At 55.5% G+C, this 15,262-nt stretch overlaps 1 protein-coding gene across 1 annotated transcript in view; it reads right to left on the bottom strand.

Moving 5' to 3' along the window:
• Positions 1 to 15,262, bottom strand: part of CELF5 (CUGBP Elav-like family member 5) — a 78,558-nt gene that overhangs the window by 10,719 nt on the left and 52,577 nt on the right. Inside the window, 7 exon segments of the mRNA XM_025367067.1 lie at positions 3,414 to 3,497; positions 4,461 to 4,523; positions 7,246 to 7,392; positions 7,476 to 7,617; positions 8,416 to 8,562; positions 11,692 to 11,771; positions 14,018 to 14,146. Of these exon segments, the coding sequence (XP_025222852.1) occupies positions 3,414 to 3,497; positions 4,461 to 4,523; positions 7,246 to 7,392; positions 7,476 to 7,617; positions 8,416 to 8,562; positions 11,692 to 11,771; positions 14,018 to 14,146 (792 nt within the window).

The following is a 15,262-nucleotide window of genomic DNA, read 5'->3' as shown; positions in this document are numbered from 1 at the left end:
CCGGGTTTACGCCATTCTCCTGCCTCAGCCTCCCGAGTAGCTGGGACTACAGGCGCCCACCACCTCGCCCGGCTAGTTTTTTGTATTTTTTAGTAGAGACGGGGTTTCACCGTGTTAGCCAGGATGGTCTCGATCTCCTGACCTCGTGATCCGCCCATCTCGGCCTCCCAAAGTGCTGGGATTACAGGCTTGAGCCACCGCGCCCGGCCTTGTCTTTTTTCTGTTTGTTTTGTTTTGCTTGTTTTGAGATGGAGTTTTGCTCTTGTTGCCCAGGCTGGAGTGCAATGGTGTGATCTCAGCTCACTGCAACCTCCACCTCCTGGGTTCAAACAATTCTCCTGCCTCAGACTCCGAGTAGCTGGGATTACAGGCATGGGTCACCACGCCTGGCTAATTTTTGTATTTTTAGTAGAGACAGGGTTTCGCCATGTTGTCCAGGCTGGTCTCGAACTCCCAACCTCAGGCGATCTGTCCGCCTCAGCCTCCCAAAGTGCTGGGATTACAGGCGTCAGCCACTGCACACAGCCAATGCTTGTTTTTGAAACGCAAGTTTGTTCCAATGTGACTGAACAATTTTGAGCATAACCTGAATTTTGCATTTGTTCATGCACTGTTTCATCCTAACCAAAACTGTCGGCGACCACTGAAAACCGCATCCGGCTGCGCTGACCTTCAGAAGAAAATACACACCGCATGCCACACACCCTCCGACAGCTCCGCCAGTGTGCTGTGCGCTGCGCCTTCCCCATCCGGGGTCATGTTATCTGTCTGATTTCAGACAACTCTCCTTCCACTGTTTTACAGTCACTCACATGCAACAATCCTTTCAATCCCGTTTCCATGCGCATATTCTAGGTTTTCTCCAAGCTCAAGTACGGTATTTATCTCATGCATTTCTTTCTTTTTTTTTTTTTTTTTTTTTTTGAGACGGAGTCACGCTCTGTCACCCAGGCTGGAGTGCAGTGGCGCGGTCTCTGCTCACTGCAAGCTCCGCCTCCCAAGTTCATACCATTCTCCTGCCTCAGCCTCTGAAGTAGCTGGGACTACAGGCACCCGCCACCACGCCCGGCTAATTTTTTTTGTATTTTTAGTAGAGACAGGGGTTTCACCGTGTTAGCCAGGATGGTCTCGATCTCCTGACCTCGTGATCCGCCCGCCTAGGCCTCCCAAAGTGCTGGGATTACAGGCGTGAGCCACCGCGCCCAGCCAGTCTCATTCATTTCTAAACCACATAACATGTAGAAAACAGTGCTACCATTTCTATGAGGTTCCCATCTTTCTTTTCTCTTAACATGTCACTGATAAAGGTTTTTGATTTTTGTTGTTGGTGGTGGTGTTTTGAGACAGAGTCTCCCTCTGTTGTCCAGGCTGGAGTGCAGTGGCGTGATCTTGGCTCACTGCAGCCTTGACCTCCTGGGCTCAAGTGACTCTCCTGCCTTGGCCTACCAAAGTGTTGAATTACAGGCGTGAGCCACCGTACCTAGCCAGCTTTCTCATTTTTATTTTTAAAATTTTATTTATTTATTTATTTATTTATTTATTTATTTAAAATGGAGTTTCGCTCTGTTGCCCAGGTTGGAGTGCAGTGGTGCAATCTTGGCTCACTGCAACCTCTGCCTCCTGGTTCAAGCGAGTCTCCTGCCTCAGTTTCCCGAGTAGCTGGGATTACAGATGCATGCCACCATGCTTGGCTAATTTTTGTATTTTTAGTAGAGATGCGTTTCACCATGTTGGCCAGGCTGGTCTCAAACTCTTGACCTCAGGTGATCCGCCCACCTCGGCCTCCCAAAGTGCTAGGGTTACAGGTGTGAGCCACCGCACCTGACCATATTTTTTTAATTTTAATTTTTATTATTATTATTTTATTATTATTATTATTTTTTTGAGACAGTCTTGCTCTGTCACCCAGGCTGGAGTGAAGTGGCACGATCTTGACTCACGGCAAACTCTGCCTCCCGGATTCAAGTGATTCTTGTGCTTTAGCCTCCCCAGTAGTTGGGATTACAGGTGCACACCACCACGCTTGGCTAATTTTTTGAATTTTTAGTGGAGATAGGGTTTCGGCATGTTGGCCAGGCTGGTCTCAAACTCCTAAGCTCAGGCAATTCACCTGCCTCAGCCTCCCAAAATGCTAGAATTACAAGCGTGAGTCACCTCGATTGGCCTACTGTTTTAAAACTTCATTTAAACAGTCTTTTGTATCTGGCTTCTTTCACTCAATATTCTACCTGTGAAGTTATTCCATGTCATTATAAGGATTGGCTACTTATCCCTTTTCACTGCTGTATAGTGTTCCATGGTGCGGCTCCATCCTAATTTATTTATCCATTTACTTGCTGAAGAACACTTGGGTTGTTACCAGCTTGGGTTTTGTTTTGCTTTTTTTTTTTTTTTTTGAGATGGAGTCTTGCTCTGTTGCCCAGGCTGGAGTGCAGTGGTGCAATCTCAGCTCACTGCAAACTCCGCCTCCTGGTTCGAACCATTCTCTTGCCTCAGCCTCCCGAGTAGCTGGGACCACAGGCACCTGCCACCACGCCCGGCTAATTTTTTCTATTTTTTAGTAGAAATGGGGTTTCCCCAGGCTAGCCAGAATGGTCTTGATATCCTGACCTTGTGATCCACCTGCCTTGGCCTCCCAAAGTGCTGGGACTACAGGCCCAAGCCACCGCGCCCGGCCATTGTTGTTTTTTGTTTTGTTTTGTTTTTTGAGATGGAGTCTTGCTCTCTCACCCAGACTGGAGTCCAGTGGGGAGATAGTAGCTCACTGCAGCCTTGACCTCCTGGGCTCAGTGATCCTTCTGCCCCAGCCTCCTGAGTAGCTGGGACTATAGGTGCACACCACTACACCTGGCCAATTTTTTATTTTTTTGTAGACATGGGTTCTTGCTAAGCTAGGATGCTCTTGGACTCCTGGGCTCAAGTGATCCTCCCACCTTGGTCCCCAAGACGCTATGTAATTACAGGCGGGAGCTACCGCACATGGCAAGAACTGTACGGATTTGAACCCTGACTGTCACTCCAGAATCGAATCCCTCCCTCCTTCGACAGCCTGGGCTTTACTGGGGAGGCCTCATTACCTGAGATACCTTATCGTGCCATGCCCCAGCCTCAAAAAGGGTTTCCTTTCCAAAACATCCAGAGAATCACTCTTGGTTCTGGAGAGGGCTGGTAGGAAGTCACTGCTATTCCTACGGGGTCGGGGCAAGCATGGTTCTCTTTTCGGAGGAGGAAAGAGAGAGGGAGATTCCCAGGGGTCAGCGGCTGCAACGGGACTCAACTCTAGCCTGTCCAGCCCCCAGGCCGCACTCTCAGCCCCGCGGGTCCCAGAGGCCCGGGCCAGGCACGGAGCCTGCAGGTGGACGGGGCGGGCAGAGGGCGGGGCTGGCGCCCAGGGGAGGTCGCGGCCGCCTCACCTTCTCGCTGCTGCTGCTGCAGGAGGGGCGGCGGCTGGGGGACGCTGTGCGCGATGGGCGTGATGGCCGCGGTGGGGTACATGGCTGCGGAGACCGGAGCGAGACATAGGGCGAGGAGGGGCGTGAGGCCACGTGGGCGGCCTGGGAGGCTGGGCGGGGAGGGGGCAGGGCCACAAGAGAGGGTGGGGCCAAGGCAGGAGTGGGTGTGATCATGGCCTTTGTGGGGAGGGTTTGGGGGCGGGGCCAGGTCAGAGGGCGGGGCCAAGAACACAGATGAAATGGGGCGGGGCTATTGTCTGAGAGGCGGGGCCATGGTGGAGGGCAGGGCCATTACCGAGACGCGGCGGGGTGGGGGCGGACCCCATGGCATGAGGGGAGGGGTACAGGGGTTGGGCCACAGCAGAGGGCGGGGCCAAGGCTACAGGACAGTCCAGAGAGGGTGGGACCATTGCTTGAAGCGGGCGAGCCACAGTGGAGGTCAAGGCCAAGACCGGGATGAAGGGCATGAGTGGGGCGGGGCCATGACTTAATGGAGGGCTATGTGGGCAGGACCATGAATTGAGAGGCGGGGCCGCAGCAGTGGGCGGGATCACAGCCAGGCCTTAGGAAGCAGAGCCAGAGGTAGGGGCGGGGCTTTAGCAGAGAGGCGTGGTCAGAGTAAAGACAGCACGTGAGGGGTGGGGCTAGGAGCTGCAGAAGGGAGGCTAAGGGGCAGGGCCGAGAGCTGGGGTTGGGTCAGAAGCAGAGAAGTGGTCAAGAGGAACCCCCTCTCCCCAACACAACATGAGAGAGTGAGGCCATGGGTAAGCGCTGTCCCTAAAGGACAAGGGAAGGTCCTGTTTGCGGGTATAGGTGGTGGTGGGGTGAGACCATTAACAGGGCCAGGGGTTGAATACAGGACAAGGGTGGACCCTGAGGGGCGGGGCCAGACGTAGGAGGCGTGGCTAGGCACAGAAGAACGACAAGTCCGGGGCGGGCCCTGGGGGCGGGGCCCTAGGCGGGGGCGGGGCCAAGGCCCACCGAGCGGGCACGCGGGCTGCCTCCTACCTGTGTACTGCTGGACTCCGGAGAAGGCAGGATGCAGTGTCTCGGCCACAGTCGGGCTCTGAGCTGCGGGCAGACAGATGGGCTGAGTAGGGCGGGGGCAGCAGAAGTCTTCCATCCACCCCCGATCCTTAGGAGCCGGAAGGACAGCAACAAACACCACGCCCAGCTTCACCTCAGTGCTAAACCCTCTGTAGGACCAGGAAGCTGAGGCCGAGGAAGGTGAAGCCACTTGCACAGGGCCACTCAGAGAGCAAATGGCAGAAGCTGAACTGGAATCTGGGTTTCTCGGACTCCAGAGAGAGTTCACCATCGCCCCCATCTCCCTTTCCCCGTCCCGACCCCTTTGCCTCCCAAGAGGACCCTTCAACTCCTCTCTACTCCCTGGATTCTCCAGGACTTCAGCCTCCACCTCAGATCACCACCTGCCCCCATCCCCCGCCCCGTCTCCCTCTCCACATGAGTCTGCTCACCAGACACCGTTGGCTCCCCCATCCAGCTGTAGCCTTCCTACTACCGCTAGGGAAAGGGGTAAGGGGAGGGAAGAGGTTGTCCAGGCATCAACCAAAGTTGATGATTCTGGGGAAAAATTCAACCAAAAAATTCTGCTCGAATGGACAGTGTGCTAGAGGGCAGGGGATAGTGGAGGTGACTGTGACTCCAAAGGCGTAGCAGGAAGGAGTTCACTTCGCGGGCAAGAAGCAGTTCTGTATCTTCCTTGTGGGAGATACACAAGTCTGTATCTGTGACAAAATGGCAATTAACCACCCCTGCACACACACACATACACGAGCACAGAGTGCATGCAAAAAGTCGTGAAATCAGCTGGGTGCGGTGGCTCAGGCTTGTGATCCCAACACTTTTGGGAGGCCGAGGCAGGAGGATCGCTTGAGCCCAGGAGTTTGAGACTAGCCTGGGCAACATAGCAAGACCCTCATTTCTAAAAAAAAAAAAAAAATCAAGGCCAGGCACCGTGTCTCACGGCTGTAATCCCAGCACTTTGGGAGGCTGAGGCAGGCGGATCATGAGGTCAGGAGATCGAGACCATCCTGGCTAACATGGTGAAACCCGTCTCCACTAAAAATACAAAAAATTAGCTGGGCGTGGTGGCGGGCACCTGTAGTCCCGGCTACGCGGGAGGCTGAGGCAGGAGAATGGCATGAACCCAGAGGCGGAGCTTGCAGTGAGCGGAGATCAGGCCACTACACTCCAGCCTGGGCGACAGAGCAAGACTCCGTCTCAAAAAAAAAAAAAAAAAATCAAAAATTAGCCAAACATAATGTTACATGCCTGTATGTAGTCCCAGTGACTTGGGAGGCTGAGGTGAGAGGTGAGAGGATCGCTTTAGCCCAGGAGTTAGAGAGTTCAAGGCTGCAGTGAGCTTTGATCACACCACTGCACTCCAGCCTGGGCGACAGTGTGAGACTCTGTCGCTAAATAAATAAATGGTGAATTTGAATATGGTCTAGAGTTGAATTAATTGTATGGCGCCAGTGTTAGTTTCCTGGATTTGACAGTGTCCTGTGATTAGATAAGCTGTTGGCATCGGGGAAGCTGTGTGAAGGGTACCTGGGACTGCACTGTGGTATTTTGGTAACTCCCTGTGAACCTCCAATCATTTCAAAATAAAATGTTAAGGCCAGTCGCAGTGGCTCACACCTGTAATCCCAGCACTTTGGGAGGCCAAGGTGGGTGGATTGCTTGAGCCCAGGAATTTGAGACCTGCCGGGGCAACATAGCAAGATCCAGTCGGTACAAAAATTTAAAAATTAGCCGAGGGTGATGGTGCATGCTTGTAGTCCCAGCTACAAGGAAGGCTGAGGTGGGAGGGTTGCTTAAGTCCCGGAGATGGAGGCTGCAGTGAGCTGTGATGACGCCACTGCACTCCAGCCTGAATGACATAGTGAGACACTGTCTTGAAAACTAAATAAATAAAAATAATTTAAAAATAAAAAGTTAGAAACAAATTCTCCTACATGGTGGAAAGACAGATAACTTACTTCACATAAATTAGATGTTGGAAGATGTCTGCCCTAAAATTGTATGTGTAGCATAGAGAAACGAAGGACCTGTGCCTCATGAAAGCAGGTGCAGCCCAAATAAGTGGGTCATTCATTCTGCATTGAATGAATAAATGAATGAATCCAGGCATTGATATCTCCCCCAAATAATACAGATGAATAATTAAGATGTATGGGCTGGGAGCAGTGGGTGGATCACCTGAGGTCAGGAGTTCGAGACCAGCCAGGCCAACATGGTTAAAACCCATCTCTACTAAAAATACAAAAATTAGCCAGGTGTGGTGGCACGCGCCTATAATCCCAGCTACTTGGGAGGCTGAGGCAGGAGAATCACTTGAACCTGGGAAGCGGAGGTTACAGTCAGCCAAGATTGTGAGACCGCACTGCAGCCTGGGCGACGGAATGAGACCCTGTGTGAAGCCTTTTGCACGCGGATTAAATTGTCGATGCAACCTCATGAGGCTACTGATGTTATCCGCCCCATTTCCCAGATAAGCAAACTGAGGCTCAGGGACATAAAGAGCCCATCCAGGGTCACTGAACTGGAATTTAAGCCCAGAAACATCCAGATGCACCGTTTTAATGTGTTGCTACCCTGCCACGGCCTCCCTTCCTGTGTTTACAGCTCTTATCTGCTCAGCCAAGACACCTTTTTTCCTGCCCTTCTGTTCCCTGGGCACTGTGACGCAGGTACTCATACTTGTTCCGGAAACACCATCTCTACTCCCCGCCACTCTCCTAGACCCCAGAGGACCACCCCAAGTTACCTGGGTAGGGCACAAGGCCATTGGCATAGACGGTTTCCAGGGCGGGGTGCCCACCTGGAAAGGGCACGACACCTGCAAAGCCATTGGTGATGGGAGCCACGAGGCCAGGCACGGCGGTGGTGCCCAGCAGCGGGGGTGAGTGCAGCCCTGCAGAGTGGAAGAGGGTCATGGGGAGGCCAGTCTGGCTCTGGCCCAACCCACCCATCCTTGGGCGCCTGGAGGAAGCTCACCAGAGGCAGGAGCGATGGGTGTGGCAGGCAGCCCATTGAGGCTGACGGCGCCTATCTGCTGGATGTGACAGGGTGAGAAGGCCACGCCGGGACTCAGGTAGCTGCCCGAGGTGGACAGGACTGTTGTCTGCTGTTGCATGAGCTGGGGGTGAAGAGATGTCATAGTTGGGGTGACATCTCCCCCGATATCATGGCTTATGAGTGGAGGCTTGGTCCCCCAGTTACTAGTGAGGAGGTCAGGCTGGGTATCTTGGCTCAGGCTGAGATCAGAATTGGAGCTCAACCTGGGATCAAGGCTCAGCCTGGGAGCAGGGATCAGTTAGGAAGTGAGGGTCGGGCTGAGATCAGGGCTCAATCTAGTCAGGAGTTGGGGCTCAGCCTGGGATCAAGGCTCAGTCTAGGATCCGGGCTCAGTTAGGAAGTGAGGCTCAGCCTGGCACCAAGGCTCAGTCTAGGATCAAGGCTGTTAGGAAGTGAGGCTCAGACTGAGATCAAGGTTCCATCTAGGATGAGGGTTTAGTTAGAAACTGAGGCTCAGCCTGGGATCAGGGTTCAGTCAGGAGCTGGGGCTCAACTTGGGATCAGGTCTCAGCCAGGGTGGAGCTCAGTTAGGTCAGGTCTCAGTTTGGGGTCAGTCTGGATTTGGAGGTTCAGCCAGAATTGGGCCTAATTTAGATGTGGGGCATAGCCAGGTTCTGGGGCTCGGTCCAAGACTGGGTGTTAATGTGAGATTAGGGCTCAGTCTTCTGGATTCAGGAGCTCGGTCTGAGTTTAGTCTCAATTTGGAGTTGGGGTTCAGCCACGCCAGGAGAGGACCCTGAGTCAGGGAGATGGAGGGAGAGGTGGAAGACGGGCCAAGAGGCAGGAGCCCCCGACAGAGAGTAGACGGAGATGGAGAGAGACGAAGCCGGACCCCCAAAGCCGCCCCTGGATCACTCACAGCCTGGGCGTAGGCACTGTAGGGGCTGAAGGGCAGTGTGAGGGACGGCGTCAGGATGCCCAGCTGGCCCACCATCTGCTGCATGCGTCTGAGCGTCCGCTCCTTGTCTGTGTCGGCGAACTTGACCACCAGGCTGGAGGAGGCTCCCTGTAGGGGCAACGGCGAGCAGGGAGGGAAACGGGCTGGGAGGTAGCCAGGACTCTGGGGTCCCTGGATTCACGTTAGCTCAGGCCCCCTGGGTGAGGGGCATAATGCCAGTGGCTGTCGGCCATGTCCACGGGCCCCCAGCCCCAGGAGCCAGGGACACAGCGAGGACCGCGTGGAGATCAGCATCCTGGACCCAGCAGCATCTGCACAGGTGCAGCGCCCAGGTCTAGGGGGCTGTGATGGGGCACAGGTGGGGGCCCTGACTGTCAGCCACACGGTCAAAACAGATGGAGAATCCCGCCGCTGGAGAAGAACAGGGAGGCACAGATGGAGACACCTATAACTTCAGCTCACCTGAGAACAGGCGAGAAACCAGTTTCCGAAGGAAAACAGCGGGCTCAGGTGGACGAACCTGCCATTGTCACTCCACACCTGAAACTCCAATCTCCAGAGAGGAACAACTGGGGCACAGACGGGTGACCCTCCAACTCTCACCCACACCTGAGAACAGGTGAGACTCCAGCCACACGAGAGGAACGACGCAGGATAAGTAGATGATCCTGACTCTGTTCCCCGTTCCCCGGAGCTAGCAGGAAGTTCAAGGGAGCTCAGCCCCGGATTTTTTTTTTTTTTTTTTTTTTTTTTTTTGAGACAGAGTTTCGCTCTTGTTGCCCAGGCTGGAGTGCAATGGCGCAATCTCTGCTCACTGCAACCTCCGCCTCCCAGGTTCAAGTGATTCTCCTGCCTCAGCCTCTCGAGTAGCTGGGATTACAGGCGCCTGCCACCACTTCCAGCTAATTTTTTTTATTTTTAGTAGAGACGGGGTTTCACTATGTTGGCCAGGCTGGTCTCGAACTCCTGACCTCAAGTGATCCACCTGCCTTGGCCTCCCAAAGTGCTGGGATTACAGGCGTGAGCCATCACGCCCGGCCCCAGCCCCGGATTTTTGTGCCCTGTGCAGGCAGATGAACCTGTAGCCCATCCACCCAGTGGACAGCGGACAGTAGCCACTGGTGGGGACAGGGGGCCCTGCTTTGCTGAAGCACAGATAGAAACCCATGTGACTGCTGTCCCACCCCATGGCTGTCCAGGTGCCACAGTGCTGGGCTGAAATCCACCAACAGGCAGCCCTGGGCAGTCGAAGCAGCGGTGAGCAAGGGAGTGTCTGTCTGTGCAGTCAGGACGCTGCAACAGGTCCTGTTATCAGTGTCAAGAGAAGCCCAGTGGCCGGGCACGGTGGCTCATGCCTGTAATCCCAGCACTTTGGGAGGCCAAGGTGGGCAGATCACCTGAGGTCAGGAGTTTGAGACCAGCCTGACCAACATGGTGAAACCCTGTCTCTACTACAAATACAAAAATTAGCCGGGCGTGGTGGCACATGGCTGTAATCGCAGCTACTTAGGAGGCTGAGGCAGGAGAATCACTTGAACCCAGGAGGTGGAGGTTTCAGTGAGCCAAGATCGCACCACTGCACTCCAACCTGGGTGACAAAGCGAGACTCCATCTCAAAAAAAAAAAAAAAAAAAGAGAGAGAGAGAGAGGCCTGGGGTCAGGGGCTCAGGAGGCCATTCCCACCCCCCACAAACCAGCTCACACCCCAACTTTCGGGCTCAAGAAGGAAAATATTTTCCCCTTCGACCAGCTCCTCCCTGATGAGCTGGATCCCAGCAGGATGCACCCTGTAGCCTCCCTGTTTCGCTGACATGCCCCCTTTGATACAGAACTTACTCCTCCAGACGCCTACCAGCCCTGTCCTGGGACATCTCTGAGCTTGGGAACACTTGCCCTTGTGCTGAGCTAAGCCCCTCCCCTGGGTTTTGAGAGCTGAGGGAGGAGGCTTCTTCCTCTCAGGCCCTATCTTCCTTGTAGCAGATTTGGAGATGTGTATGCAGGGATGATGGCTCCTGGGGACTCCTTCCTCAGGGGAAGGGCTGTCCCCAATGCCTCCTTGGTCCTCCCCACCCTCTCACTGCTGCAGACCCTGGGACCTGTCCCCAATCCCCATCCCTCCCTCAACCATTGAGTCGACATGCCCCCCATCCATTCTCACCCTACTGTCTGTTTTCTGATCAGCCCTCCTCCGTGTCCACTAGGCCCCAGCTCAGGCCGCCTCCTCCCTCAGCTGGACCTTGGCCTAGCCGCCTCCCTGGCCTCCCAGCCTCCAGTCTTGCACCCTGCCCATCCTCTACATTGGCCCCAAAGGGATATCTGCAACCGACCTGGCCCATCTCCTCTCTTGCTCTAAACCATCTGTGACTCCCCACTGCCGTAGGAGAAAGTCCAGGCTTCTCATCCTCACATTGCGGCCCCATCTTCTATGGCTCCTCTGGGCTACCTGTTGCTACCTCCCAGCCTTTCTTCTTGTTAGGGCCTCTCCTGGCCTCAGCAAATCCAACCCAGGTGTCATCCCCTCTAGCACATCCTTACATGTACACATATACACACTCACACACTCACAACCTATACTCAAACAGACCTGCATACACTCACACATGTACGCAATCACCCACAATACTAACTCACTCACACTCAGGCACACACACACACACACACACACACCTGCCCGCAAATGCACCTGCAGATGCACACACATGTGCTTCCTCCCCCATGGCCCAGGCATACACACATGCTCACACACACAGAAACACACACGTGTACTCACATACACACATGCACATGCACCAGTATCTCTACACTAGCACACAATGGCACACTTATCCGTACATATTCACACACAACCCCCGTGCACACAGCACTCACATAACACTCACCTAGTAGTAATGACACAGTCAAACACACACTCACACACACACGCATGCATGCCTTCTCAGGCACACTCACACCCAAACATGCACACTCACCAACACGTACACACTTGTAATACACCCATGTGTGTGCTTGGATACACTTCGCTTGCATACTCACCTCCACATCTGCACACACTCACACGCATATACCCACTCCAGGGACCACAACCGGGGACTGTGCCTCTTTCTCCACCTGTGCCCCCTCTGAAGGACAGCCGGGGCTACTGGGTGACAGCAATGGTAGGAATATAGCCTGTTTCATCCCTGTCCCCTCACCCCTTTCCCACGCCCACCCCCACGGCCAAGGGCAGCTCCAACTCACCGGCATGGTCTGGCTCCCATGCAAGGCGTGGATGGCCGCCTGCGCCTCTGTGTGGGAGGAGAACTTCACGAAAGCACAGCCTGCTCCAAGAGAAGAAGAGGGTGATGGGGTCACGGGACTGGCTGAGCGGGGGCCACAGGAGAGGGGACAGAGAGACCTACATGGCCAGCGTCAGACACATGCAGAGAGAGTTGATAACAGAGAGACAGCCAGCCATTTGCTCAGACGGACAGCTGGACGATCAGCCAGATCAAGGGTCAGAAAGGAGGAGAATCGCACAGACAGACAGCCACAGAGTTAGACAAAGAGCCGGTCACCCACACAGCCAGCCAGCCCGCCATTTCTTCATTCAGTCCGGCAGAAAGTCAGTCAGCCATCCAGGTAGCGGATTAGACGGTCAGTCACAGAGTTTGTGAAGCACACAACCAGATGGACGGTGCAAGGCTGGGAACCATCAGGGAGGAGGTCTCATCCATCAGAACAAATGACAGGGACCAAGGTCCAGATAATTACGATCAGATATGCGGAGTTAAACTGACAGACCACTGGACACACTGTCCTATGGGCAGAGTCCACAGAGATACGTGCAGGTCCAGACAGACCCTTCTGACCACAGCTGGACAGATGGAAATTATCAACCACCAGACCTGAGCGGACCCAGACAGAGCCACACAAGCAGACAGACCACCACCAGAGACCACCAGACACAGGCTAATGCAGACAGACAGTCACATACAGAGACCACCAGACACAAGCGAATGCAAACACGGTCCCACGGACAAAGTCCATAGAACAGACAGAGACCACTGGACCTGGCTCCGGACTGGTAGAGTACTATGGAAGGGCCAGCCATATTGTGGGGGGAGGGGTGGAATGTTCTGGAATTACATAGTGGTGATGGTTACACGGCTTTATCAATAGAAAAAAAAAGCACTTCATTGTACATTTTAAAAAGGGTGAATATGGTGGGATGTGAAAGACATCTCAATTTTTTTTTTTTTTGAGTTGGAGTCTCGCTCCATTGCCCAGGCCAGAGTGCAGTCGTGTGATCTCAGCTCACTGCAACCTCTGCCTCCCGGGTTCAAGCAGTTCTCTGCCTCAGCCTCCCGAGTAACTGGGATTACAGGCGCCTGCCACCGCCCAGCTAAGTTTTGTATTTTTTGTAGAGACGGGTTTCACCATCTTGGCCAGGCTGGTCTTGAACTCCTGACCTCGTGATCCACCCACCTCAGCCTCCCAAAGTGCTGGGATTACAAGCGTGAGCCACAGCGCCCAGCCCTCAGTTTTAAAAATGAAGAACCAGGCAATGGTCTGAAACCATCGGACACATTCAGTTCTAGTGAGGTAAGAAAGACCAGAGTGGAGTCGGTCCCAGATGATGAGCTCTGTGGACAGAGACCGACAGACACCATCATTTGGACTCTCAGGCAGGAAGATAGCCAGACAGGCAGACACAACCAGAGACCACCAGTCAGTCATACGGACAAATCACATAGACAGAACCAGGAGGAAACAGTTCTACGAACAGTCAGGTGGAGGAATTGAGACCACAGGGCATAGGTAACTCTGTCCGGGGAGAAGCCCCGCCCCCTCCCCAGACCCCGCCCCAACACAAGGCCACGCCCCTGCATGCCTACTCACAGGCAGCCCCTGGAGAAGTCTTGCCCTTCCCCAAGACCCCGCCCCATCCCAAGGCCACGCCTATGCATCTCCGCCCACCCCACCGCAGCCCCACCCCTCTTCAGGGCCAGTCCCCAGAGCCACATGCAGAGAGAGCATGCAGGTAGGATCAAGCGGGACCAGTCTGTGTTCCACACCACCCCTGTGAACCAGCCCCTCCCCACGAGCCCCAGCCTCCTATGGGCCTGGCCCCGCCCCACCTGGCCAGCCCCACCCCCTACATGCTCAGCCCCCGACCCTTCACAGGGCCCCTCCCCGTGGAGCCAGTCCTTCCTAACCCTATGTATTTCACCCCTCCCTGCAGCCCCTCCCCTACCCAAGACCCCACCCTTGCAGCCTCACCCACAGACTTCATCTCTGGAGAAGCCTCGGGCCTCTCCAGGGCTACATCCTCAGAGCCAGCTCCTCCCCACCCTGCAGCCCCCCCCCCCCCCCCCATCCCGCCCCTCCAATTCCTCCCCTCTCCAAGGCCCCGCCCCTGCAGCCTCACCCACAGACTCCACCCCTGGAGAAGTCCCGCCCCTCCCCAGGGTGCCGCCCCAGAGCCAGCTCCTCCCCATGCTGCAGGCCCCACCCTCCCCACAGGCCCCGCCCCCAGATCTAGCCCCGCCCCTCTCGCAGTCCCGACCCGGCACCCGCCAGTCACCTTTGCTGCTGCCGTCAGGCCCCCGGAGCACGGTGCACTCGTCAATGACCCCGAAGGGCTGGAACAGCCGCAGCACGTCCTCCTCCGACTGCTGCTTGTTCAGCATCCCCACGAACAACTTCCGGTCCCCTGTGGGCGGCGACACCCACCTCAGCCGAGTCCCCGGCCTCCGGGAGGGCCTCCGGGATTCCTCCCTCCCTCCAGCAGAGTGGAGGCGGCAGGGCAGGAAGACGCGGCGCCCGGGCCCTGCCGGCTCCGGTTCTGCGCGTGCGAGGGAGGACCCAGCCGCGCCCTTTCCCTGCCCCGGATCTCTCCACCCTCCCACGGGCCCTGCACAGTCCCATCTCCGGGCGTTTGCCCAGGCGGCGCCCCCTCCTGAAATGCCCTCCCTGCAGTCTTCTGGGGTCTCTGCTCCACTGCTCCCCCTCCAAGCGGAGATGACCTTTCCCTCTGGTGCACTCAGAGAGCCCGCACCGAGTACTAGGACTAGGAGCTGCCTCGCCGGGCCTGGGTCCCGTCTGTCTTTCTGTCTGCCCCCCGGACCTGCCAGGCGGAGGTGGGCACTGATGATCCCCGCACTTTCATGGTGCCCAGCAGAGGCCCCTGCCTAACTTTGTCGGGATCAAGAGGGGCCAGGCAGTCACCATCTGTGGAATAGAGGGAGGGTTCACGTGCTCATAGGACCAGGGGCCTTGGCAGGCTGGACCCCCTGACGGGTGGGGCTGGGCTGGGCCAGCCTCTTCTGTATGAGCTCTGCCCCCTTGGGTAATTGCATGCTCCCTGGTAATGGGGAACGCGGTGGCTTCATCTCCCAGGGACGGTGAGCTGGGTTACTATGGAAACTGCTCTCGGCAGCTGTCACTCATGGGGTTGGGAGGGAGAGAGAAAGCAGCAGAGAGACTGAGAATCAGGGAGAGAGAGGGACAGATCAGAGAGAGCACACGCGAGAGAGACTGTGTGAGACGGAGAGAGAATAAGAGGGATGAAGAGACAGAGAAGATACAAAGGAGAAAGAGATACAGAGGGAGAGAGAGAGAGAGACAGAGAAATAGAGACAAAGATGGAGACATACAGACCCCACCTCGCTACTCCCTGTCCCACGCTGGCAGCCAGGGTGGAGAGTGTGAAAGGGGCTCCCATCCCAGAGGGCCTTTACTGGGCTCCTACATATACCTAGGCGTCCTAACACTCCTGCCCCACACCTCCACTCAACTAAGTCTGGCTGCCCTCTTTCAGTCTCTGCTT

The sequence above is a fragment of the Theropithecus gelada genome, chromosome 19 (genome assembly GCF_003255815.1).
Source record: "Theropithecus gelada isolate Dixy chromosome 19, Tgel_1.0, whole genome shotgun sequence".
Lineage (NCBI taxonomy): Eukaryota > Metazoa > Chordata > Mammalia > Primates > Cercopithecidae > Theropithecus > Theropithecus gelada.
The sequence above is the reverse complement of the archived record's forward strand: the minus strand, read 5'-3'. Positions and strand labels throughout refer to the sequence as shown.